At 50.6% G+C, this 26,186-nt stretch overlaps 7 protein-coding genes across 7 annotated transcripts; 4 read left to right on the top strand and 3 right to left on the bottom strand.

Moving 5' to 3' along the window:
• Window positions 1-233: 233 nt before the first annotated feature.
• HO133_006767 (uncharacterized protein) lies at window positions 234-968 on the bottom strand (the record flags this gene model as incomplete). Its single annotated transcript, XM_037297664.1, has 1 exon — window positions 234-968. The coding sequence occupies one exon, from the start codon at window positions 966-968 to the stop codon at window positions 234-236; it is 735 nt and encodes a 244-aa protein (XP_037147100.1).
• A 2,028-nt stretch (window positions 969-2,996) lies between these two features.
• On the top strand, window positions 2,997-3,962 carry HO133_006766 (uncharacterized protein; the record flags this gene model as incomplete). Its single annotated transcript, XM_037297663.1, has 2 exons — window positions 2,997-3,723; window positions 3,805-3,962. The coding sequence occupies 2 exons, from the start codon at window positions 2,997-2,999 to the stop codon at window positions 3,960-3,962; spliced, it is 885 nt and encodes a 294-aa protein (XP_037147099.1).
• A 3,500-nt stretch (window positions 3,963-7,462) lies between these two features.
• On the top strand, window positions 7,463-8,002 carry HO133_006765 (uncharacterized protein; the record flags this gene model as incomplete). The annotated part of the gene is made up of 2 exons (XM_037297662.1): window positions 7,463-7,864; window positions 7,916-8,002. 2 exons carry the CDS (start codon window positions 7,463-7,465, stop codon window positions 8,000-8,002), a joined length of 489 nt encoding a protein of 162 aa, XP_037147098.1.
• A 711-nt stretch (window positions 8,003-8,713) lies between these two features.
• HO133_006764 (uncharacterized protein) lies at window positions 8,714-10,821 on the top strand (the record flags this gene model as incomplete). The annotated part of the gene is made up of 3 exons (XM_037297661.1): window positions 8,714-8,734; window positions 9,084-9,672; window positions 9,731-10,821. 3 exons carry the CDS (start codon window positions 8,714-8,716, stop codon window positions 10,819-10,821), a joined length of 1,701 nt encoding a protein of 566 aa, XP_037147097.1.
• A 4,495-nt stretch (window positions 10,822-15,316) lies between these two features.
• On the top strand, window positions 15,317-15,888 carry HO133_006763 (uncharacterized protein; the record flags this gene model as incomplete). Its single annotated transcript, XM_037297660.1, is given in 2 exon segments — window positions 15,317-15,330; window positions 15,345-15,888. 2 exon segments carry the CDS (start codon window positions 15,317-15,319, stop codon window positions 15,886-15,888), a joined length of 558 nt encoding a protein of 185 aa, XP_037147096.1.
• A 1,996-nt stretch (window positions 15,889-17,884) lies between these two features.
• Window positions 17,885-18,970, bottom strand: HO133_006762 (uncharacterized protein; the record flags this gene model as incomplete). Its single annotated transcript, XM_037297659.1, has 3 exons — window positions 17,885-17,930; window positions 18,009-18,495; window positions 18,646-18,970. 3 exons carry the CDS (start codon window positions 18,968-18,970, stop codon window positions 17,885-17,887), a joined length of 858 nt encoding a protein of 285 aa, XP_037147095.1.
• A 1,918-nt stretch (window positions 18,971-20,888) lies between these two features.
• HO133_006761 (uncharacterized protein) lies at window positions 20,889-25,113 on the bottom strand (the record flags this gene model as incomplete). The annotated part of the gene is made up of 11 exons (XM_037297658.1): window positions 20,889-21,342; window positions 21,442-21,605; window positions 21,655-21,734; window positions 21,789-22,031; window positions 22,086-22,310; window positions 22,794-22,877; window positions 22,926-23,118; window positions 23,169-23,519; window positions 23,573-23,949; window positions 24,012-24,120; window positions 24,178-25,113. The coding sequence occupies 11 exons, from the start codon at window positions 25,111-25,113 to the stop codon at window positions 20,889-20,891; spliced, it is 3,216 nt and encodes a 1,071-aa protein (XP_037147094.1).
• Between the last annotated feature and the right edge of the window lie 1,073 nt (window positions 25,114-26,186).

Below are 26,186 nucleotides of genomic sequence, written 5' to 3'. Positions count from 1 at the left end.
CAGCATCATGCTCCACAACAATGGCTGCGAGTTGTACAAGGGAAGATGAGTTCTCATGGTCAGACCGAAGATCCAACGAGCTTTCATGGTCTTCGGGTTGGCATTCATGCCGTCACAGAGCCAGCACACCGATACGGAAAACCTGTGACTGGCATCTTCGCCAAGTCGACTGCCTAGGGAACCTGTCAGGAACGAGACACAGGTTTTCCCCTGCGAGCGAGGAGGGCATACTTTCAAAAGAGAACATCTTTGCCCGTCAGCAAATCGAACGTAGCCACCGCCTCCGGATTGCCGCCCTTCCATCCGACCTCCCATCTCCCCTCGGCTTGTTTCCTGCGCATATAATTCAGCGACTCCTCAAACACGCCCTCCCACTCCCTCCCATCATCCTTCACCGCATCCGCCTGCCTCAGCGCCTCAACCGCCAAACGGACCCACTCCACGTCATTGAACTTGGCGCCCGGGCCCGACGACCCATCGTCTTGGTGGACGGGGACCCGGGCCAGGATCTCGCCGACGCGGTCCTGGGACGCGGAGAGTTTGCCGACGATGATACTGGCGAGCAGGAGCGGCTCGTCGGCGAGGTCGTGGATGTGGTAGGTTTCGTAGATGCAGGGGTGGGAGACGACGCCGTCGGCGTTGGTGCGGATGGTGGTCTTGACGTGGTGTTTGGTGGCGGAGAGGACGCCCGAGAGGGCGAGGGTGGCGGCGACGTCCTTTGGGCGGAGGAGGAGGGCGTAGTGGTAGGCGTCCGGGTATTTGGGGAGGGCGTAGAGGGCGAGGTGCAGACGGGCTTTGTTCCGCATGGCTGGGGATCGGAAGGGTTTGAATGGGGAGGAGGAGGAGGAGGAAGGGTTGGGGGAAAAGGCGGTTGGTGTGCGGGGTTTGGGTTCAGAGATGAGGGAGTACTTGTCTGTGTCCGGGTTACTGGAGCGTGGAATGTGCATGCGCGACTTATTGTTGGGCATAGTCAGTCGTTGTGATGAATGATAATGATATTGATATTGATAGGGTGGAAAAGAGGAGAGGAGAAAGCATTGTTGCAAAGTGAGTGAAATGTTGGAAAGTGAAGATCTGAAAGAGAGATAAAAGAAATACCCCTCCGTATCTTATGCCTAAGGTACTTAATTATGTGTCCGAGGTCAAAAAAATTAAAAAAAAAGAGGGTCACGCTAGCGGGACCCGGGACATGAAAGGATGATGGTCCGCGGAGATCATCTGCTCTCTGATTGGTCTCGCTCCAAGAAAGTTTGGGTAGCGTGCCCCGGATATATGCCCCCAAGGCCCCCAAATCTTGCAATATTGGCTTGGCCATGTTTCTGCTTCAACTAGCTACCTTAGGCACTTTCTCCTCCTTGACCTAAGGTACTGTTCCATGTCGGCATCTAGCAAGCAAGATTCGCGCATTGATTCGATAACGCTTTGAACTTGTTCTCATTCTTCTGATAGTCGAAACGATACTATGTGATAGTCTTGGACTTGAGGATCGTAGCAAGGCATGGTGTGTCCCTCTTCCCTAGTCACTCTAATTGCGGTGAGCCGGTGGCTTGTTGTGAGTTTATTAGCGTTCAATGTCCACGTGTTTTTCCACGTGTTTTCCACGTGGCCATGGTCTGGCCCGTTTTATCTCCAAGCCACCGATGCAAGCGTGAAGTATATTTGTACTGACTTTACCATCATCCCTTAATAAAGTTAACCTCGAGGTTTAATCCTGGCCAACTATCGGCATCGGGGCCTCAAATTGTGAACGTCGGAACCTCCGGACTAATCATAATATTGCCTTGGCTCTTGGCGAGTAAATACCGCAAAATTATGCGAACATCCATCCGCCCTGGCTTTCACTCAGCTCGGTGGTAGCTACTCTTGCAGCTTCCCTCTCAACCCGAGCCTCCATCAGCCTAGGAACCCGATACGCTTCGTGATCTGGCATACCGGGCAATGATCAATATCAAAAGTTGGTCTTCCATCTGAAACCATTGCACATCAGCTTCACCAGCATACAGCATGCTCAACACAAGATGAAATGACTATCAGCAGGGCCCAGCAATCTGTTCCGCAGACTCTGGTGATCTGTGAAATTTCATGACAAGCAAACATCATCTGCCTGAACATTACAGCAGGACTCTTACCTGTGTCATCAAGAAGAAATTACCGTTCTGACTGGTTCAAGTCCCAACATGCTTCTGCTCTCCAGAAAGTCCCGTCGTAACGAAGCCGCAAAAATCATTTCGCATCTTTCAACTTCAGCTCGCTTCGCGGTTGAAAGAATCGTGACCATAAAATCAGAAGGACGTAGAGAAGTTGCTTTTAATGCTCGAACAGACAAAGAAGCCAAGACGACGATGCTCCTCTATCGCACATACGACAGCACGATGGTTACCGTGTATCTGTGTGCCAGACTAAAGCGCAGTGGACGCTCATCATGAGATTGTTTGATAGCTTCAAGGAAATCCTGGCCGGAAACGATGATGGCTAGGTTGGTGGGTGTGCGTCCGAGGATAATGCTCACTCACATGCTTTTTGGACCACCATGAGCGCGATCTGTACGACTTACCTCCCTTCCAAACGTCTGTACAGCCAGAGATCTTGGCAGAATGGGCGAGCTTTTGCCCTTGAGCAACCTCCAATCTGACTCCTCGGTGCCCAACTTCACTTCTATATTCTCAGTAGAGGATGTTGCCAACTGAGTGCTGAAGCCCAGCAGCGATCCATTGCCTAGTTGACCGGCAATTGACGCTCTGTGTTTTCGCGCCTGTCACGAGAGAACCGCAACCTTCAGATTTGCCGGCGCATGGACAGAGCTTTTGGCGCCGCGGCCAAAGCATAGAATCGCCTGTACTGGGCGACCATCCTTCTATCCGCCATGCGCAAACTGGGCTACTTCGACTTGGAGACCGACGGACCTCCTGCTCTTGTTGTAACGCAATCTAAACCTGCCTGTTACAAAGACGCTCCCTCCCACTTTCCGTATCAGCAAACGCACATCTTTACTAATCATGCCTTCCACACTTCTCAAAACATCCATCTTCCTCGCCTTTCTCCATTTCACCAGCGCCCGACCGCAAACCCAAACGCAAGCCGGCTCCTTCGCCATCGGCGCCGTGGACGACTGGGCCTCCAGCGGCAACTATCTCATCTACTCCTGCGGGTCCGAAGTCCCTAACGTCAAAAACATCCTAGACTCCACCTACCTGTCGCTGCAAACTGCGATGCTATCCACCGACAGCGCCGCTTACAAGGCCTTCTTCCGCACCGCACTTCCCAGTTCCGTGTCCGCCGTGCTCAGTGCCATTGCCGCCGGCACGAACATCACGACCCCAAGCCACGGGTCGCGCCGCCCGACCGTGGTGTGCGTGAACGCAATGGACCCGCAGATCCGCACGTTCTGGACAATCTGCCGGCACTCGGAACATACGGTGGTGATCCAACCCCCGGGGACGGCCCTCGTGTTCCTCTGTCCCATCTTCTTCGACAGAAACCCACTCCCCCAGCCCGCAGACTGCGGCGTTGTGAACCACGCCCGCACGGGACTGATCGCCCACAACTACATTGCCGGGACGCAGTACGGCTTCTTGGTGCAAGCGCTCGCGGAAGTTTATATCCGGGAGACGAGGTATGGAGGGAAGGCGGTAGGCGGGGACGTTCGGGACGAAAATGCATGCCTGGCGCTACCGCCTAGTCAAGCCTTGATGAACCCGAGCAGTTATGCCTTCTATGTCTCGAGTAAGTACCAGCCCTCCAATCCGCTCGAATCCCTTCGGCGGGAGATGATGATGATGACGCTGATGCGAGTGCGTGATCAAGACCTTCGAGCCGGATGTACGCAGTTTCCGTCCCGGGTGCCGATCAACATGGACAGGGAGTTATTGGCGATTGACGGAGCTGGTGGCGGAAATGTGACGGACGTCTTGACGAATGGTTGCTTCGATGTTGGAGCGAACTCGACGACTTGCCCTCTGTGACCGAAGACGCTGCTCGCGAGCCTCTATCCGGTCGGGTCCGAGGTACCGGGAATCCGAGAGCCCCCGTGCTGGAAGCTTCCTCATGCCCACACGGTTTATTATACCAGAGCCACGGTGGAAAGCAGTACATAGCTTGTGCAGCGCACAGCGACCAGCGGCGTTCGGAAACTCTTGCCCAAAAGTCATCCTCTTGGTCTGTTCTTTACAGAGTTTTATCCTACGCATTTGTGCCCCAGTCAATCTTCATCTAGCAAAAATCTCCATCCAGCAAAACATCTAACCTCAAGAAGAATCATAACCACAGGTAAAAGACGGTAGTAGGAATCCATCCTACATTAAATACCCGCACATTCCACCCCGCTCTCACAACAAAACGAACCGATCACTCTTAGAACCCGGCATCAATGCTCCACGAACGTCTACGTGGCTCTGCGCTGTGAGTCTATTCAAAGCACGAAGATTTCCTCGACACTCGCCTTTCAATCTCCCACCCATACCTTCTCGGCTCGTGAAGTAACCAACGTGCCCACTGCTTTTGGATCCAACCGCGTCCGTAGATCAAGGACAGAACGTTACATAATCCCACAAAAGGATTGCAATTCGAAAAATCCTTTGGGAACAAAACCCTCTAGCCTGCGAATGTTTGAAAAAATCCCGAAACTTCGGGGAGTAAACTACTATTCGGACCACGATTCAGGCACCGCCCCAGGAGTTCTCGGCAGACTGAAAGCTCACGCGCCGACCGTTTGGCAAATCATTCGAGGATCGTCCCATTGGCTCGTAGGGTTTTGATGATCTCAAAGCGTTAGAGGCTGTGCGTTAAGAGGGTGGGTGACCCACAAGCCTTTGACCAGACCTACAGCGTGGGAGCCCATCGTCGATTTGCGATTCCAAAGCTCCAGAGGGTATCGACGTGGCGCCTGATTTGGGGAGTGGGCCGTGATGAGTTATGAATGCTGTGCGTGCGCATGTCTAGCTCTGCGCTGTGAAAGTAGGGATGGCATGCCAAGTTTCCGGTCGAATTTTGCCACTTGAGTTAGGCTTACTCGTAGGATAGCTCATTTTGTATTTTCCATCTTGATGTCATCACCATTACCCGAGTTACTGCCTTTTGCAGCCATTCATCCGGGGCTCGTCCATAACCTACGCGAAGCCACTCTTCCTTTTTACGGGCGTCTCCGGTCCCAGATCTCCCACCACTTCAATCGTACATGACCCTCTACGTGAGGCGCACAGCGTGCGCCAAACCTACCAACCTCGATATCGCGAGGCAAAGATACCTCTTACCAGCCAGAGGAAGGCATCGCATTCTCCACGTCCCGCCCCAGAAGGATCGCAAGTACCATATGAAATTACCTCTTCGAGATCTCCGTTCGCCTGCTCGAATTGCTACTCGCACCGTCTCGAAACAAAACCCACGATCTTTGAACTGGCCTGGCTTTGTGTCCGCTCTCCTCACTAAGGGGTGCCTCTTCAGAACAGAACACAGCCGGGAGAATGGACGAGGATGAGATGAGCTTCGTGTTCCGAAAACGGTGTTTGACTTGGGAGTGTTGGTTCGACATCGTTTTCAAAAGCCGTTTGCCCTACCCCAACAATCACATGTTTTCTGGCATTGATGCTGCTCGCCGAAAAGATCTCCAATCGTATTTCACACACGGCTTCAACTTGAATAGGTCTCGTGATCCCCCACCAACGAGCCCTTCCGATCAAGTGTCAGCGTCCCATCATCATACACGAAGTGATCAACATGAGACGGCTCAAGTGGAGGCAGCGATAATCAATCGATACTGACATCCCTCCAACTTGCTTCCTTCGAGCCATTGCCATAATGACATACAAGCAGACCGTGCCGAAAGGAGGCAGCGATAATCAATCGATACTGACATCCCTCCAACTTGCTTCCTTCGAGCCACTGCCATAATGACATACAAGCAGGCCGTGCCGAAATAATGAAATGAAACAGCAGAGTGGTTCCAGAAAGGCCTCGAAAAAGACAACAGCGCCTGGTGTCCGCTCAAAGACGAAAAAAGGACCACGCGCAGGATGGCCGACAAGTCGGAAAAGGAGCCGCAGGGAGTCCCAGCATGGCCGGGTCAAACCAATAACAAGTCTGGATCTCAGGGGTTACTCGATAATTCCGGAGGCTTCTACTCATTCCAACCAGGGATACGTGAGAAGCCATAAGCTTTATGAAGGGCGGCCGAGAAAGGGGTGGTGCGGAGGTAGGGCCCCAAGATGCTTCCATCCTGGGGGCGCAGGCGGGAGGAGACGGCAAGCTTGCATTGAGGAGACACATGTTCACTGGCCTGCCAGTCCCTCCCGCTACCGACACCCTCCACTCGACCCGGGATCTACAATTGTGGAAACGTTGTGAAGGTAATGTTTTGTGGCTGCGGCGGGACTATAATGGAAAATATCCTGATGAGAGCATGTAACATGCGGGGACTGCGCATGAGAGACAAGAGCCGAGAAAGAGGAATGAGGAGACGAAGAAGCATGGAGGAGAAAGTGAGAGGAAACGCGGTGGATTACCAAGATTGTTCGGTAAGGGAAATATGGGGTAAATGTAGAGTCGGCTGATATGCTCGCGAGAATGGAACGACCAAAGTGTTTGTGAGTTGGTTGGTCACCGCTAGCATATCCCCATTTGCGGTCATACCCTATCAATTAATTAGTACTCATCTGACCCAGGACCAAGTAGGGAAAGAACTCGGTCTAAGTCCACGAATAGGCATCTCCAAGAAGCTTCCAGCCTTTCTTGAGCCTTCCTGATAGCTCAATAGCAAAAGCGGAAAATGGAAGTAAACTTTACTAAGGGGCACTAGTACTTTCCATCTGCCCAAAAGACACACTTGCAGGTACGGTTGAGTATCTGTGTGGGCATTCAGTTCCCCGCCCGATAGCTGAGTTGGTGATTGCTAGGCCTCTGCTACTTTCCATAGTTCTAAAGAAACACCACCGTAAAGCGCGCAGAACTCCGGCGAGTGGGGACTTGTGATCGACTAGGTTAATGACTTCTCGGTCTTCTCGTTGTTGAAGGCCGGTGCACGTTAGTTCCACCTGTAGGCCTTGTTCTAGGTATAGATTGATGAGAATGACGTCCTGCGATTAGCCCTGACAAATGGTACACTGCGGACTCTAAACCAACTTACTTGGGTGCGAGTTTTCAGCCGTTGCCATTCAAAACTGCTCTGGACTAGGTTGAATAGGTAAACGCTCATTGTGGAAAACTCCCAGAGCACGTGACTGAGCCCTATGAGTACAGGTCTTGGCATAGAATAGCGCTAGGTGATTTTATAAGCGCAGCTGACCACCACCACGAGTGATGGAAACAGGGCTTGGATAAGACTTAGGCGCAGGAACCGAGGCTTACTTGTCCCTCTCAAGAGGGTCCTGCCATGCCGTCATTGATCTAGCTAGCTCTACCTAATCCAAGACAGCACGCAGTCAAGTCAGCACTTCCACAAGACCCAACCTCCACTAAAAGCTTTACCATCATGGGGCACTACACCGTAATCCATGCCACACCTAGCGTTGAGAACTACATCTCTCTTCGTGCCTTCACTGGCCTCACCCCAAAGACCCTACAAGCTGCGACTGTCGGACTCGCGAACACCCTCTTTGCAGTCCAGATCGCCCAATCCTCCTCCCCCAATACCATCCTCGGAATGGGCCGTATGATAGGCGATGGCGGCTGTTTCTTCCAAATTGTCGATGTTGCTGTTCTTCCGAGACACCAAGGCAAGGGTCTCGGGAAAATGATTATGAAGGAGCTGAAAGACTGGATGAATAAGAATGTACCCGAAAGTGGCACTGTGCTGTTGTTCGCAGATGGACGGGCAAATGAGCTGTATAAGCAGTTCGGGTTTGTGGAGACGGCAGGCTTGACGCCCTCGAGTGTGGGAATGGCTTGCCGTTTTTGAAGAAATGAGAAAATTACTATGTTACAGGTAGGGAAACAGTGGCGAAAGCTCTGGTCATGTTTGCGGCACAGCAACTCTTTTGCTCATGGTGGGCTTTTCAAGCTCTACGGGTAGAACACTTGTACTGGTGCTTGTACGTGACTACCATGGAGTCTCACTCAAGATAGCGAAAAAGTTCTCAACCAGCGGAGCAAGTCGGCTTGTGACCATTGTGTATCTCAAGAAGCACTCGAATCCCTTATCGCCCATACTACTACTTTTCGTCCTCGGTCTCTGTTAGGGCCTCGGGTTGGTGGTAGGAGTTTGTATAATTCGATCGCTTGTACTCACAGTACAGCTCTAAGCTAACACGCAGCCGGCATCGCCGCATCCTACGGTCATCTCTTCATTCTGCTCGTCGAGATCTTTGCATCTCTCCGAGGAAAAAGCAGTGGACATGGATTTCTCCACTTTCTACTGACGCTCGAAAGGAACGGAATAGCGTGGGGGCTATCGCGCTTGTCGGAGCATAAAGATGGGGGGGTTCACCTCTAAAGATAGGTCGTCGCCGCTGTCTTGCCGGATCTTTTCGGCATTGAGTTGCGCAATATTGTTTCAAGTCCACTTAAAGGTATTGCGCCACAATGAACGATCTGGAAGGCAGATAAGAGGGTTGCACGTGGGTCTCAACGAAAATCGATTGATCATCAAGACCCCCACGCATATATCGCGCTTCAACGTACCCTGCATGATTGATCGGCCGCATCTTGCATACATTTATCATTGACGCGCCTATTCGTGAAACGGGAAAATCCACAAAACCCTACATGCTCTTCTTCAAACACGATGGATGCCGGACTTACTAAGGTGAGCCCTCATTATTACCACACAGGTAGCTTATCTGCATGCTTGTCTCAAGACCAATGGGCTTTGAAACCGCTACACCTCTCTCGGCCGTCCCAACTGATCACCGATACCCGGAAAATTCGATAGCGAATGACTACGGACATATGCAGACGAATGAGAGCATCGTAGGAAGCTTCCATGTGAAATTACCTGCTACACCGCAAGTCCAAACTCTAGCAAACAACTAATTCTGGAATATCGTGATCCACTTTGAGTGTATCATGTTTGCATCCCCCGTTTCTACCCCTATGATGCGTCATTTGTAAGTTCGCCATTGTTATACTGCTTTGAGTGTTCGTGTTTTTCCTAGAAGAACCCTGTGCTGCTTGACCCAACTCTCCAAGTCACTCTTGCCATGCGCCAACACCAACTGTCAATTATTATTATTTGCTGCTTCGCTCTACACGTCTTCGCTGTAGCTGGGTTTGTTGCGCTACCTGGGCGGCCTACTGATCTTTCTCTCAAAGACTACACACCTCGAAGCAAAAGGCAGCCTTTGTCCACCCCAGAGCAGGGCAGCATCGATAGCGTATCAACCCCAGGACAGCAAACGCAGAATGCCACCAGCACTGCAGGCGAAGGGAATGGTACAGACCCGGATCCTGGGGTCATAACAAATCCTGCGGCGACACCAATATCTGGTGAAGTGAATTGTACGGACGTAACCACAGGGCGAGACAACAAGTGCTGGGGGCAACTAAAACTTACCAAATGGGTGGAAGACTGGGTGGACACTAACGCATGCTATACGAGCGAAGGATTTGCGTCTTGTTTCTTGAGAAAGGAAGGCTTTCCTGGACTGGACTGCACGGGAATCAAGATCGATACATGTACATCCCCACAAGGCGACAATGTTCTGAAGGAGCCAGAGGTGTTTTATGTTGCGTACAATATCTATGGTGAGTACCTATGTCCTTTGAAATTGAAAGTAGAAAGGCATATTGACATCTATGTTAGCGATTAATCAATTCTTCCTCTCATGGTGGACTGCAGTCGGTGATGCGGCGAGCATGGCAACCGATAATGTCGGAGAGATAGTCCAGTTGCTAGATCCTCTCAGCAGTTCAAATGCTGTTCTAGACGATGTGCTCATCACTCTGACAGGTATCTTTGCGCTCGTGCCTGGTCTCGGATACCTCGTGGATGAGATTGAGGGTTTCACTGAAGGATGGACCGCCTTTGCGCAAATATTAGAAAACGCTCTCTTCGTCATACCCCAAATCGGGCGGTGGATCTTCCCTATCGACTCAGCAACGTCGCAAGTGATACAGATGGCCGATCTATCCACGCAAATGGGCACCATCATCCAGACGGTGCAAGACAACCTGAACAAGACCCTCGTCGACGTCATGAGTAATACAACTATGTTCCTCGCCTTCGCCAGTCAAGGCAATTTCTCCGCCTCCGCACCATCTCTACCAGACCAAACAAACTACCTCCTCTACGCCTTCAACACCTACATAATATCGCAAGCCCTCACCGGCAACAACGTCTACGGCGTCATCGGTCTGAACAGCAACCCGCAATCCCTCTCCTTCAACGGCACCAAAACCAACTCCGCGTACGACTTCTCCTCCTGCCAAGGCTACAACGAGCAAAACGTCTGCGACGCGTGGTGGTTCAGCGGACGCTACGGCTCCGCCTTCGGCCTCGATGACTTCAGCCACATGAACCGCAACTACGGAGACGTGCTCACGACGCTCTTCACCAACTACACGACCGGCCAACTCCTCTTCGACGGCGCCTACGCTTGCAATGCCAACGGCAACTACGGACAACCCGTCAACGTGACCGTCAACTCCGCCGGTGTCAACACGGGATGTCTTTCGCAACTGAGGATCCTGACGTGGGACATGAGCTGCGACGACCCTCTGCATCGCACGAGTCCTGGGTGCGAGTTCCTGGAGGCGCCGAGGCAGAACACGTTTTTTGGAGATTGCAATTCGCATTCTGCGTACAGCGTGATGGATCAGCCGGTCTATTGCGTGCCGTACAGCTATCTGGGACCGTTGGTTACGCAGAATGACATCCAACTGAAGCGGAGTTAGCGCCGTGTTTTGTTCAGTGTCCCATTTTTGTATAGAAATTTTGCTCACGCGAGCACATGGTGGAGAATCTACTCGTATCTTAGGCATCCGTTGTGGTTTTAACCTTATTCATGATGCTTGTAACTTACAATGAACATCGCTGGCAGTCAATTCAGCATGCGCCTGATAGAAGCTTCAAATCAAGCTCTTTTGCCTGCTGGCTCCCGGCCATTTCAGAAATGCCGCAATCATACTCCCATTGGCGCGATAGGGCCCGATTACCCCCTTGCAGCACAGGTCGCTAGAACGGAAAACACCTTACAAGCGCTACAACCAGCCCCAACCATCCCGCGAGACCACATCTACAGCTACACCATTTCCTTTGCTGCTCGCTCTTTCCTCCCTTTCGAGACCATATATTCATGTGTTGCTTATATCATTCGCCCCCGTCGACTCGCACGCGTGATTTGGGGCTGGAGTACAGGGTGGTTCTTTCTGAACATCTATAGACGACAACACTTCCACAATGGTCTCATAGCGGGGTCCCAAATGATTCCGCGGGGCCACTGCGATTACTATATGCTAAAGAGGAGAAGTACTATTTAGTCCGAGTCTTTTCAATCACATATATTCCTTTGAAGTGTCTTCAACGCCAATCGAGAAGTGCCATCTTCTTCCCCGCTATGACTGGAGTTGTCTTTATTGTCATTTGAGAAGTTCCCATCCCCATCCTTGTTATGACCGAGGAGTCTGCTTCGCCGTTTTCTTTTCGTATCGTAGTGAGACCTGAGTCCTCGTTCCTATCGTAGTAACGGGACAAATTCTCGTCGCCACGTACTCGCCTTCCACTCGCGCTTCAGAAATGCTTGTTCATGGTCTTGCGATAAATACGGAGTCTGATCTAAGGGTTCAGCAAGCAAAAGAATCTTCGACATTGTGACAATGACTTACGGGAAGACAATGTTTAAACAATACTGTTCCAAGTGGTCAGGGCGCAATGAGTCTCCGAGGTTGGTTGAATCAGGATCAAGGCAGTAGCTTACTGCCTCGGTGATAGTATTCTGTCCAAACCTTTCTTCAGCATGCCCAACGTTTACCGGTAGCAATTTCTTCGCCAACGAGATAAGTAATGTCTTCCTGCCCTTAGATCACGCTGATAGGAAGCGCAAGGCCAATCTCAACCAACGCGAGTCCTGAAAATTCGAGCCGATTATCTGCAAGCTTTGAAGCATGACATTCTCGGTACCGATGGGATCTCTTAGGATAGGGCAAGAGTGAGTGACGCGTGCAGGTGTTTGCCAGGTGAGTAGAGCGGATTCCGCAAGTAGATAGATCCCAAGACTAGGGCGTATATCATAACAAAACCATCCAGTGACGAAGTCTATAAATCAGGTCGGTACGTTCCAACCCAAAGCTTTTGCGATAGTCTCCGGTAAGCTTTCCTTCTGTGAACTTTTTTCTTAATGGTCGTGAAGCCCAAGAACCGGTCGTATACAGAATCGTATCCACACTGCCCATGGCCAAGAACACGTCCATCGACCATCCTGCTATGAAAGGCAGATCCTCGTCTGTGTAAGCCAGGTGTGCCACCGCAAGCCACGAACTCGAGATGCCTAAGTCTGCACGTCAAGAGCTGTGTCTCTCACGATGAAGTCAATATATATCGCGTCCACCTCTGACCACAAACCCAGAGAGTTTGCAGCCTCTGGGGGACCCAACTCTATTGCATTCTAAGATGAGAGATGTCCACCGACTAACATAGGAAAGGTTCCCATCATTGGCGATCAATGAAATGTAGCGCAGAACAAATAGACATCTGAGATGCTCGATGATCTTGGTCAGAAGTGTTTGTACCTGGCATGAAAACTAGGAAACCCTGGATTGATAAAACAACGGCTGAAGTATGGGAACTGTGTAGAAATATGGAGAGGACAAAAACCGTACTACAATTCGCCGTTGTTGGACATCAAAAAATGATCATCCGGCCACTAACACAGCACCCGAGGGTTAATGAAAACTGGCAACATGTTTGGTAAGATGTATCTCATCAAAATATCATGTACCTCGCCGTCGAACACAGGCTTAATCACATCGAGCCGACGTTGGTAGACGCGGGTTTAATACAGATTTGCAACCAATACAGACTTGCAACCCGGGTTCAACTTGACAGCATTGCATCTTACAGTAGAACATGGGTATAAAGCCATTGTTCGACTTCTGCTACATTGCAGAGCCCGTATGCAAATAAACCGCGAGGATACTTTTTTGACCTTTCCGTGCAGACAGAGCCACAAAAAGTGTTTTGGTGCATTATAGCCTTTTTTTACATAATTGGGATCATGTCCATTCCTCGGATCCAGACATCGATTGAAGGATGGAAGAGAATGGCCTGCCGGCAACTTGACTTGGTTCGAGTGGTTTGAAATCTGTGGTGGTACTTGGTGGGCAGGAAAGGAGCGCTATTTATTAAGCATGAAGAATCAGAAAGCGAGGAAAAGGACTTCGAATGTCAAAAGATTAATTAGTCAACTTAAAAAATGCGAGCAAAAAGTATTTCGAGCCGTAGCAATATGGTTAACGGATACCGCTTCAAGCTTCCGTCGTCAAAAGCAACATTTCACGCACCAGAAAATCCGTCAATAAGTCCCGCCATACCAATATTCGTCCCCTGGCTCCAGATTTGGAGTTGCAACATTCGAGGCTCATCTCTCACCTGGTGGTAAGCCATTGGTCTGCGTCGTTGTCCCTTAAGAGCGGGCGGCGCGTTGTGCAGAGGGTGTACTCCGAAGAGCAATGCCAGATGGTGCTCCCGTCGCCCGGTCTTGATGTCTAAAGCCATCTTGGCTCCAATGAGGCTGTCGAGAATGGCCAGCTGAGCCTCTAGAACTCGCCTGGTCAGTATTCGTGCAACGCTCAGCCACTTCCTCTCTTCTTTCTCTGGTACGGTCGTCGTGTTGAAGTTGTGCCGTGTTCTCTTCTTCGGTGCTGCGTCGACGACTTGGCTCGTCTCGCTTCATTCCACTGTTACGGTCTTGTTTCTGGGCTGTATGTTTTCGTGGAGCGATTTTTTCTTCGCTCGCTTGCTGTCTGTCAGCTTCCTCTTCCGGATGCATGTCCTCTCTGTGCGATCTTCGGTTGCTGCCAACTTCTTGGTGGGCTACAAGTGATCGAGTGTTGTCCTTAGAATGCTTGTGAGTTCTCCGATGATCAGTGCTCGGGTGCACTGAAGGTTCCTGCCGCTTTTCGCCTAGAGACATAGAAAGTTAGTACTGCAGAGTCGTAGAGAGGTCGGTGTAGGTGATGTAAAGACTGTATAAAAACACTGATAGCGGGGATTTGGAGTATGAAGTGCAAAGAGTGTCTTACCATCACCCATAAGTGATACGAGCTTGCGCTCTCTCGCATCACGCTCATTCCGCTCTGCGATTCTGGGTAGCGCAAGCTTCAAACCCTTCAGCACGAGTTTAGTACCAGGCCCCTGATCGGGCAGCGCGTGCTTCAGGCCCTTCAACACGTTTTTCGCACCAGGCCCGTGTTCTGGCATCGTGGTGGTAAAATTGAGAATAGGCCGTTTTCGATCTTGGTGAGTTTACTGGAATAAATTTCTTGGGCAGCGATAACAATGGGCACTAGAAATTATCGTAACGACAATGTTGTGCGAGATAGAGATAGGGGGGGATTGCAAGCAATTTAGTAAGTACTTATAGCACGCCTTTGTAGTAAATCTTTGTAGCAAGTCTTTGTACCGAGTCTTTGTGGCAAGTCTTTTGAAGTGCACAAGAGAACCTAGGGCTTGTACCTGTACTGGTTCTTTACGTTGAACAACATTATTCCGGTCATGGTATGAAAGTCACATCTTCATTGTGTTAAGATCAGTGTTATGTTCCCATTAGCGTGTTAGGCCGTCACAGTATATCACACATTGAATTAACCTACTAGTGCTGTGCCTTGGAAGGTGTCATTTAAATGCAGCCTTTGTGGGAATCAGAAAATCAATGGGGCATAGATATGCGAAATACCTGAAGTGGAGACTCTCGTGGTCTGCCAAAGAAAAGAAAAAGGACTTTAAAAGACAGATCAAGTGTTCAGACTACCTTAGGCCGCCAACCTGGCCTTCTGGACCACTGAACGCCTTCTGTAGTTGAGTAATTGGACCCATGTTTTTAGTATTTTCGGGTAAAAAGCCTAGCGCTGGAGCTGACCGGTCCGACCAATTGGGAGGGAGAGGTGACCCATGCTTGCATGTAGAACCTGGTCCAGCTGTAGAAACGGGTCCACCTGTAAGGGAAATCTATAAAGAGGAGATACTCCCCCGCCGCTGTCAGATTTCAATAGACAGCCTTCTCTTTCTACCCTTGCTGCCACACAGCACACACATCAATCGCCGACACTGCTCATCCTTACCATTCGTCACTCCCGCCGAGCACATGGTCGTCTGACGGGACAACACCACCTCGGCTTGATCTTCACCCTTCGCGCTCGCTCAAGGAGCCCCTTTCCCGTTTGCGCAGCAATAATGGACGTTGTGATGTCGGAATTCGCAGACATTTTGCCGCAGGCGATGCATTTGTTAACGGGAGTGAGGGGGACGCGCCGGATGTCGATGGAAAGTACCGCGTCAATGGGAAGCACATCTATGTGATCTGGTCAAGATCGACAATTGACTCGAAAGAAGAGTTCCATCAGAAGCCATTGACAGTACTCCCGGCTGGAGTCCGCATGTTCGGCTGGCGCGAAGTGCACCAGGATGGTACGCAGGATTCATATGGGGTGTTTTCTTTCAAGGAGAAGGCTTATTGGCCCGATGCCGCGAAGAAGTTCTCAATCGAAGGAGATACAAATGCCATTCGCTTTGAGAAGCGGAAGCCTCGAAAGCGTGCGGGCGGCTTTTTGGAGAACACTATGGCATATTGTTCGAAGGACGGCGACGCGTTTGGAGAGATGTTGTCGCCGGAAGGCGCGGTAGCGGAACAGAACATCGACGAAGTGGACGAGGAGAAGGAGTGGCCGATGATCCGTAGCCCGGCCTTGGAAAGGGCACTGTCGAGGACGAAGCGGGCGAAGCTGCTGTCTACGGCGGGAGAGTGACCGGCGGGAAAGTTTCGAGTGCCGAGCATCATGTAGATGTGGATGGACAAGTTTGTTATCAAACAACAATGGAAAGGGCGACCGAAGGGCCTTGTCATCATTGGAGACCCGATGGTGGGGAATTCGGCGTATGCGGAGTCGGAGGGGAACCCGATCGTGATGAATTGAGGTTGGTGTTCAAAGAGTATTTTCCCTGGCGCAACACACATCGTTGTGAGTGACGTGAAACCGGCGGCGTGTGGGCATGCAGGGAAACCACATTGGCGGATGTTCTTGGAGGACAAGAGCGGTTCAATTGTCGCGATTTCCAGCAAGAAACACGTATGGTCGAGTGGGGCTCGCCGTGCATTTGGACGTGTAATTTTGATAAAGATCCTCGGAAAGACAAGGGGGCGGCGGAGTACATCCAGCGTGTTAGCTGCGTGGTGGAGATTAGGGATACGCCGGCCGAGCACGGCTGGGGCAAATTGTATGAGCCCGAGGATGTGGAGGCCTTGGAGGAGGCCAGTCTCATTCTTTAGGATTCCCTTGGAACGCTGAAAAGTGGAAGGCGAGGACACTTTTTGCAAAAGAGAAGGCCAGGATGAATAAGCCAGCCTTTCTTACTCCCCTATAGGCCGATTGGAACTGACAGGATACGTCACGTTCCACATTTCGCTAGAACGCAGAGTTCAGCTGGACCAGGTTGACACAACCGCAGGAAGAGGCCTAGTGCTTGAGCTAACCGGAGGCGAACCACTCGGGGAGTGGAGTGGTTGATAATGCTTGCATGTGGTTCTAGCTGTGAAAATGGCTCCCGCTGTACAGGACGTATACTTGAAGGTCCCCCCCCCGCGGTTTCTGCAAGATATAAATGATTCTACTCACTTCACTGCTTTCTTTATTAGCAACGATTGGGTATCACCGCCGCCGCTGCGAATACTGTATACATAAAAGGCAAGGACCATTCTATAGGAGTTGAAGGAATTCGATCATCTTGTTTGAAGGTACTTATGGTTTTAAGTGCTTCTATTGGCGTCGTTGACCTGCAGTATAGATCCTCGGTATCTTGATCTTCTCGATCTATCTGAAAGATGAGAAAGTCTCTTTTAGCCGCTATGGCACCGTTTCCCCGGGCTCGGTGGATGTAAACGGGACTTGTCAAGCCGAGATGAATGAAAGACATACAGATGACAGAGAGCGCTGAGCGAGAAATGGAAGCCGCGCAAGGTGAGGTTGTGCCTGGAAAAGAGGTGGGAAAGATGCAGAGAGGGAACGCAAAGATGCTAGTCGTGGGTAAAGTCTTTGAGCATCCTGCCTTTCACGACTGACCGCGAGTGGTATCCGGGACTGCCAAGCAGCGAGATGACCTACGAGGTGTTGTACGAGACATTTTGGATGATGGAGTAAAACTACTGGAACTGAGATATCGGCCTGAAGATGAATAAGCACAATGCTAGCGGATCAATAGGTACTCACGGAAGTGGAGGTTCATGCAGCAACCGCCCTAACTCGGAAAAGGTTCTCGCATTCTGCTTACGAACAACATCGGTCACTCGCCGTTACTTCTACCATCACATCACCCTGATCGATGGCAAATATGGCTCCTGTCCGAGGTATGCCATGTACACATACAACACACCTGCAATTTAACAAGGCCGCAAGTCCGTGACGAAACGAGTCATCATACCTGCAGTGCACCTACCTGCCTGCAGCACACTCACCTGGGGCACGTCAATTACGGAGCACATTTGCTGTCACGCTCATGGCTGAGGGTATGCAAGGATCGTTGTTCGGCTGATGGGTTCATTGGCCCCATGATGCTGCGGCATATAATTAGTTGCAATTATCGTACGTGCGAGTGGATTTGATCTATTGCCTCAAACGACTGGCTGATTTTTTGAGCGTGGATCATATCGATGGTAACAGACGAATGGCATAGGATCGTGAAAAGTCGGTCATTCGTTCTGGCTAATGGGTCTAGAATGCTTTTACACCGGCAGGTCATTCAAGACTTTCAGTTTGTGGACATCTGCAGAAACACCATCAGCACCGCGGAATACCTGTGTGAGCGTCAGTCACAGAATCTTGGGCTTTTCACTGCGGTAAATCTGGCAGCGCAGAAATTAAAAAACACTAACGCAGCAGCGGCAGCCAAACTTTCAAACGGTTTTGTCACCGTGGTAACGGACACCAAAGCAACAAATAACACGATGAAAGCCGATATAACGCCGAGTCTTTGGACCAAGCCTCCCAGAAAAGCTAGGATCCACAGCGGCGCGATAAGCATGATCAGGCCCAGGGTCATGATGATGGTAGCGGTAAAGCGGTCTATCTTTTCGTCGGAAATGTAGTGTATATGCTTATCGTTGAGTGTAGTACTGTCGAATGTTTTCTGTTGCCACAATTTGAGCAGACGGAAGTGAGAAGAATGTTCTAGCAACGACCGAAGTGGGCTCTTTGGTGTTGGCACGAGAGAGAAGAGATCCGACGGATATTTGGTATAGGCGGTTTCCTCAGCCAATATCGCATTTCCGTTATTGAAGAACCAGTTGTCGAGACTGCAGATGTCTTTCTTTGGGACTTGTGGACGCGCTCGAATTCGGGAGTGCTGGAGGATGAGTTCATCTAGAATGTTACAGTCAATGTCTGCTTGTAGGGGCAAAACAAACAGGGAGCATAAGCAGCGCCTATGTATTTCTGGGGTGTATTCGAAGCAATTTGAATCTCATAACGGGCCTTCTTATCAGACCGCGGAAGAGAAATGCCAGGACTGACTATACTCCCGAAGTAAAGGCTGGGCTTGGCCCACAAGAGCCTGTCGGTCTTTTCGAGTCTCCTGTCTGAAAGATCCATTGTGTACATCTGGTGCATCCTTCTCCCGTGCCGTCTTTTCCAATGCTTCCAAATCTTGTTCCAAGCGCGAGAGCTGATCCTGCAGTCCCAGTAGGACTCTAGCACTCAAGGCACCAAACTTCCTTAAAACAAAGAAGTCGTTGTCGGAAGCGACGAATGCTGAGAAGGATTGGTAGCCAGTATACTTCCAAGGTTTCCTATCGATGTCTGCTTGACTTGGCTCCCACGCTGAATCATGGCTCTGCATGTTGTTGGACAATCTTGCAGAAGGTACACTGGGTCTGATCACAGTCTGCCCTGCAAACGTAGACGGACCTCGACTTAATTCTGTAGGAGGGATGTTAGGATCACAGAAACAGGGGGTCACAGAAATAGGGGCAATTGGGCAGTGTAATGTATTGCTTGAACTGTGTAGCTATCTAAGAGCTATCTCCCTGTTGAAATTATTCCCATGTCAAATGACTAAGTCATATGTGGACTAGTGTGGTTTCCGGGCTGACAATGCACAGCCTCTTCTTACCCCGCCTCGAAATTATGACAAGGCGCAGGCTGCGGCTGAACTGGCGTCGTATCTATCTTATATCACATCTGTCAAAGAGTTGCGGTCTTTTTGCATAACCAAACATTGACATCATCATTGAGAATCAAGACTATCACCCTATAGTCACCAAGGAGCATCTTGCATTGCAGAGTAATTATGCCTGAAGTTGCGAAAAATCCTGCGATCCACGAAGTAGGAAAGCTGTCATCCCCCGCTGCCGGAGAGGTGACAAGGAGAAAGATGACAATGCCAAAAGCGCAACCTCCTCCACCATTCATAGTAACAAATAGGGTGGATCCCAGCAGTCATGTTGGAGCTTACAACTCAACAATGTCAAATTCTTCAGAGCAGTCCACTATCTGCGGCCTCTGTGGGAGTGATAGCAATGCCAGTAATGGGTCTCAGTACCGTACCCTCAATGGATGGGTGAATATGTGTGCCAAGTGCGAAAACCTCAGATTGAGTTCCAGCGTGAGTATTCTCTTTTCGTATGCTTTGCCGGCGGCTTCGTATGCTAATTTGTGGATTTCCAGTAGCCTACTCGACACGGATTGGGCCAAAGCCTTTACGTCAATGGGCCAGTGGCGCGGGAGTGGATCCAGGATCTTTCGAGATCCAGGAAGTCCTCAGCGATGGAAACTGCCACTTTTCACGTCATGGCAGGCTCGAGGAATACATGTATAGATATGAACATCTGCGTTAAAGTACTTGAAAATCTTGCTAGTGTCTCAGCAGCTCACGAGCTGTCTCACAAGACTGAACAAACCAGACCTCTGTTCCATCATGGCAATCTTATTGCTACATCAATACTACGGGATCGCTTAGCTAGGCTATGCCAGGATAAGCCCAGAAAGTGCCAAAAGCCGACCAGCTGGTGCCTCTGACTTCTTCCTTGTGTGTTGAAATTGGCCGGGGAAGACGTTTCTAATGGGAACAGTCGTCTCCCTCCGTAGATCACCGTGATGCATGAATGGGTCGGCAACCGGTGAGGCTGAAGACGCGCGATGTCGTACGAGGCTGGAAGGTTTGTGCTGCGGACGCGCTCCTTCCAAACAAGCGCGAAGAGAGAACACAGCCGGCAAAGGCTTGAGGATACATTGCCCCCAGCAGACAGCTTATCTCTGTACACATGAATGTTTTAAGCTGCTTTGGTCACGAAATAATCGTAAAGATCGCAACCTTACTTACCCCTTGTGTCTGCACCCCTGTCAAACAAGCAACAATGGCTGGGGAAGTGACCAAAAGACAACAGAGGCAAGCTCCCGCAGAGAATCCACCACCTTTTCTTAATGCAGGGGCCTATGGTCTTGGACGAGAGGAGGCAAAGGTTGGGCCAGACATCAGCAAGATCTGCACCAGCACTCCGACAGATAAGACAATGGGGTTTCCATCCAAAGGGGCTTCATTTTGGACAAAAGCAAGAAGAAAAGCGACGATGGGCTACAGGTAATTGGTATGCGAGCGACAAGGAACTTTAAAAGTATGCGCTTTTTTCAAGATATTCCAGTCTCTGCAGTATCCTAATACAAAGAGCAGAAAGTAAACTCCAGCCAACGCTTCTCAAGCCAGTCGTTCAATAGTTACACGACATAAATCATTACGCTCGTCGTCAACGCCCGCAAAATCAGTGTGAGCAAGCGAAGGTGAACAACTCCTCCTCCACCGGAAACACCTCCTCTCCAACTTTATGCTCGTACAGCGCTCTCCACGTCTCTCTCAATTGCTGCGGCAATTCGTATGCCGCCTCCTCATCCCTTAATAGCAAGCGCAGGAGATGCCGCTTCAGCCCCGCGGCCTCATTGTCCACGAACGCGTCTCTTGCATGCATCATGGTCAGGTTGTTGAAGAAGACCATATCTCCGGGCTGCAACTGGATCTCGACTGCAAGTTTCGCAGCGAGAGCGTGCAAGGCGTCGAGCGCGAGACGCTGAGTCGAGGTGAGAGGAGGGAGGGACGGCGGTCGCGGAGCAGACGGGGTTCCTGTGATGCGGGCGCGGGAGAAGTTGATCAGGACGCCGCCGGGGAAATGATTGGGGAAGGCGATAGGGCGGGTATCGAAGGCCTTGGCGGGCGAAGGGCTTGCGAGACAGATGTCAGCGTTCGGTTAGCAATAACCACCGAGTGGCAGCGCGCTGCAGCGACTTCACACCGTGTTGATGCCGGGGGAGAGTCCGTACCTGACCATGGTCCAATTGCTGCAAAGAGCGTGCGCGAGCTCTGGTCTGAGCGATGCGAGCTCCTGGTACACAGCGTTCGAGTCCGCTAGATAGAGGCTACCGCCAGTCTCGCTCCGCGAAACGGTGAAGAGGGACACGATGTCTCCGTTGTCTGTATGAAAAGGCTGTGCGATGGTTCAGTTCCGCATCAAGGGCTAGAACATTGTAGCTCACAATATCTCGGTTTTGATTGGGCGGTCCATGGTATTGGCCCGCCTTGCCATTTTCTTCAGCTGGCATGGATGTGATATGCTCTTGATTACAGGTTAGAATGTTTTCTCATCCTTTTACCAAAGCGTTCCACTAACGCAGAACTGTGTTATCTCCGCCTTCTCGACCAGCCATGCCTCGCTTGCTACCGACATGGCTCGAAAGACCAGTGTGGATGATCACGTTCTCAATGTCGTTGTGGCGAGAAGACCTCAGTCCGGAGATGACCAGGAACTGCTGTGCGCCATAGACGCTATTGAGAACGTCTTTCAATTTGGATCTCAGACCCTGCGTCAAAGGGAAACTTCTGGAGTTGATTGCGTTGAGTGGCAACCCCGAATCTGCTTCACGTTCAAGTGATATGTTGGGCTGGAGTTTGGAAGGGCAGTGCATACCAGAAAAGGATCTCACACTCTCCTCGACATTTTCTATCTCTTCCGGTGATAGATGCCACACGTATGGAGCCTGTCTGGTGAGTGTCTGAAGCCTCTTGAGCGAGACTTCTTGCTCCAGATTAGCGGCATCGGTGATAGAGGGTTTCAAGCATTGATGTGCGGCAGCGGATTTCAACCATGCACTAGATTTGATTGAAGGATAGTATTCTGAAGAATCGTGAGAGTCTATGAGTGCGTGAGGAGCCATATCGGCCAAAGAAATTTTGTGGAAGCACTTGGACCGCAGCTCTCCAGTTGAATAGTCTCATGAGACGACTGATCAATGGCCATATTAAGGGGAACGAATAACGTGGCGCTCCGCAGAGCCGCATCTTGATAGTCTCGCTACCAAAGTCCCCCTCGGCTTGTCAATAAACGCGAAGTTGCGATAGGCCATCCGTTATGGGCCCCCCGCCTTACGCACCGTGAATATGCAAATGCAACGACAGGGATGTTGACAGTATACTGCAGATCAATGCCTAATCAAGACACTCTCCTGCAGCCGTGAGCGAGCCCGTGGGGGTCTAAAGCGTGATTGTGGTTAGTGGTGTGCGTTTTCTTTCCGCCCCCGAACGCGTTCCGAGAAGAAAGATGGAATGTTGGACATGCGATTGTACGTACCACGACTGCACGAAATGACACTAAGAAGGCGATAGCGCAGACACTAACCCCCCTTGGGGGGCAGAAATAGCGCCGATATCCAGACCAACGGTTCGCCTGGGGCACCTTTGGCTAGTGTGTTGAGCTCCTCGTCTACCATGCGAGTTAGCTAGTGTGTGATGGTTGCAGCATGCAACTTACCCCGTGACACCACCAGATCCTTCAGTTGGGTCAGGAAGGCTAGACTTTTGTCGTCCACCATTGCCGCATTCCGAACCTCTTCATTCCAGTCCACCTTGAGAGGTAAATTCCCATGGCATATAGTGTGGAAGTGCGCCATCAAATTTTTAGCGGAATACTCCCAAGACTCTAGCATGCTTTGTTGACGGTGGGTCTAAGAGAAACTTTTAGCGACCTCCCAGAAAATTGGATCATACTACTCACTCTCTCTTGATAATGCTTGGTCTGCTCGAGTTGGTTGTGATAGATGAACTCAAGGTTGAAAAGAAGAACCAGTATGGTCAAGAAGATGTTGAGCCAGTCCTCCCGACCTCGCCGTGCAATCATCGCTCTCAGCTTCGTCAAGACCTTTCTCCTGATGTCAGCCATTCTAGCCATCCACAAAGAGTCAATTTGAGCGTCTAAAAGTGGTGGGATTGGGATGCGGTCGTAGTAGGGGCAGTCAGGGTCCTGCTCCCGCTGTATTCCCAGCGTTTTGGGGCCATATATGTTGAAGCTTTTCGAAGCAAGGCGAGACATGACGGAAATCTTGAGAGCATTCTTAAGCGTTGGGCACTGGATTTCAAAGGTCAGTAAAAGGGTCAATCAATTGTCGAACTGAATCTTACTTTGTCTGCTTGTCGTATTGCTTCTGACAAAGTGCCAACGACGATCTCGTCTTGATCGATCTTGAGCTCGGCTACAAGAGTTTCATAGTGTCTGTCTATCAGCTCATCCATCTTCTTAGCTGCCCCTCTGAGCTGGAAGTCTGTCATAGCATAGGTTGGTAGATGGATGTCAATCTTGTTGGTCCCTTTGGTCCAGCTCTTGCTGGTGCGAACTCCTAGTATTGGAGTGTGTTCGCGACAGACGATTTGCAATCGGGGCCGCGATTCTGGCCTGGAAGATTTATCCGCACTACCAATGTTGTACAGTGACACGGGCACATTGATTCGAGAAGTCCAGGCATCGATGCCAGGAAGCCCTTTGGGGAAGCTCAAAGCCCCTGTGAAAGACTGTCAGTAATGTTCACGTATCAGGCCTGTCACGAACTTCAAGCAACCTTACCTGTTCTATGGAGTAGCGCCTCACTCAGACGCATTCTGACACATGGCATCATCCAGATCCTGGGCATTGTCAGAGCACTACATCTAGGACAGACATCACCTAGTCCACACTGCGGATGTCAGTACTGCCCAAACGTAGCTTTCGAGTATCTCTGTCCGGAACTCACGGGTTCGTGATTCCACAGGCAGCGTAGGCAAACTCCTATCTCCCTGAGCCGGCGGGCCCTCTCCCGTTCATCTTCAGTAAGAGCTCGCCGCTCCTTCTTCACAACTTGGGTTCTCGGATCATTCCTATGTCTTGTGACAAGAGCTGAGGGATCAGACTTTGAGTTGCGTGACTCCTTCTTCTTCGTCTTCGTCTTTTCGGCCAGCTTCCTCGAATATGGAGAATCGTGTCTGCGATTTTGACCACGGTCGTGCAAAGCACTCACACCGTCATCCGAGTTATGTGGCTGACCATGCCCTTCCTGGGCTATTAGAGGTTGAAGGAAGTCGATGTCATCTTGATTGAGGATAATTGTATTTCGAGGATCGTTGATTCCCACCAAAGGATCGATGAGATCAGAGCTCGTAATTTCAGCAGCGGGAGACAAGGGTGGTGGCGTTCGACCATCTGACGTCCAAGATCGAGAGTGCGCCTGAAGCAGGATTGAAGAAGATTGGACTCCGTGACTACCGACAGATGCAGGTCGAGACGCCGAAGGTGTGTATGGGACATCAAGTCTACTGGCTGAAGAAAGGCTGGATCCGTTGAGCCTTGATTGTGGGTCATCCATCCTCGGAACATCCAGGTTCGACTGCGGCGTCATAACCTGCGGCAAGCTCGTACTATGATCTGAAGTCGATGCCTCGAACGATTCTTCTGGAATTGCGTACTCCACCTCGGATCCCTCGCTGGCTGAAGTCTGAGAAGGCTGTCTGGTCCATGGGTCGTAGAAGAAGTTAAGACCTCTGTCGTGCTCGTCAGGATCTGCTGGGGGAATACCGATGAGAGACCTCTCCGAATCTATATCAAAGGCACGAGAGGATTCCTGAGACATGGGATCTTCGGGACTCGACGTGTATCTTGCATGAAACAGACCGTTGGAGTTGGAGGTAGACATGTTGAAGGAAAGTGAAAGTCTTTCTGGCTACCCCTGCAAAGACGTTGCTTTTCGACGGTGTTGCCTTCAATACAGAGTGTCAAAAATAAGTGATCGAATGCCTGGAGAAATTTTTTGCTCGTATACGGAGACCGGTGTGAATTGTGTGGCGGTTAGCGCCGCTAAGCCACGGCTGGACCCACAATTTGTGAACATGGCCACAACAGTGTTTTTGCATCTCCCCCTACCGCAAGGCTCATTCTGCATCAGCCCTGCGTGATGCAAACCTTCTCATCAAGAACGACATGATGATACCGTCTTTGTAACCGCCGCAGCCGCCTCTCCTATTGCTCCGCCGTGCAATTGGGGCGAGGCAGTCTGACTCATCTCGTTGAGTTGCAGTCTGTTCGCGGAGTCAACCATCATGCTGACTGCATGATTGAATTCTAATTCAGGTTGAATTATGTACAATGCTACCTCTGACACTGGTGCGCATCTCTGGAGTGGCAAAAATGCGCTGGAACCAAGGCCGGGATGCCATCCCCGTAAGACAAACCACCGACTCCATCACACACTCAATTCCAGAGGAAAAAAACGACATTAACGTCGTCCAAATTCTCACACACGAGACAGTCCATGTGAGCTAATCTAATCTTGCGGAAGTAAGCAGCGTCAGCTAATCATCATCAAGCTTAGTGTTCCATCGCGCATCCACTCATATGTTAGAACATTATTTGTCGCTTCACCGAAACGGTGTTTCAAGATATCGTTCCGTATGCCCAATTATCTTTTTGGCCAACCTCTCGTAGAGAGTCTATTTGGCGAATGATGCCATCAGTCCTCCAGCGCCTGCTCTGCCGACGGCAAGCTTTCCGGCCAAGCGTGACTAGGGTGTATTTAGGTACCGATTGGAAAATGGCTCCATTGCATCGTGGGCAGAGAGAACAAGCACAACCGGTGACAACGACAGTGTGTCTTAGTTCGTTCTCATTTAGCATAAGAACAGGTAGATGCCACATGGAGGAGGAACAATTGCAATTCACACTTCTTGTAATCAAAGACGATAGCCACTTATATACCCTAAAGATATACCC

Source organism: Letharia lupina (genome assembly GCF_014066315.1).
Source record: "Letharia lupina isolate WasteWater1 chromosome Unknown contig_26, whole genome shotgun sequence".
In the NCBI taxonomy this organism is placed as follows: Eukaryota; Fungi; Ascomycota; class Lecanoromycetes; order Lecanorales; family Parmeliaceae; genus Letharia; species Letharia lupina.
The sequence above is the reverse complement of the archived record's forward strand: the minus strand, read 5'-3'. Positions and strand labels throughout refer to the sequence as shown.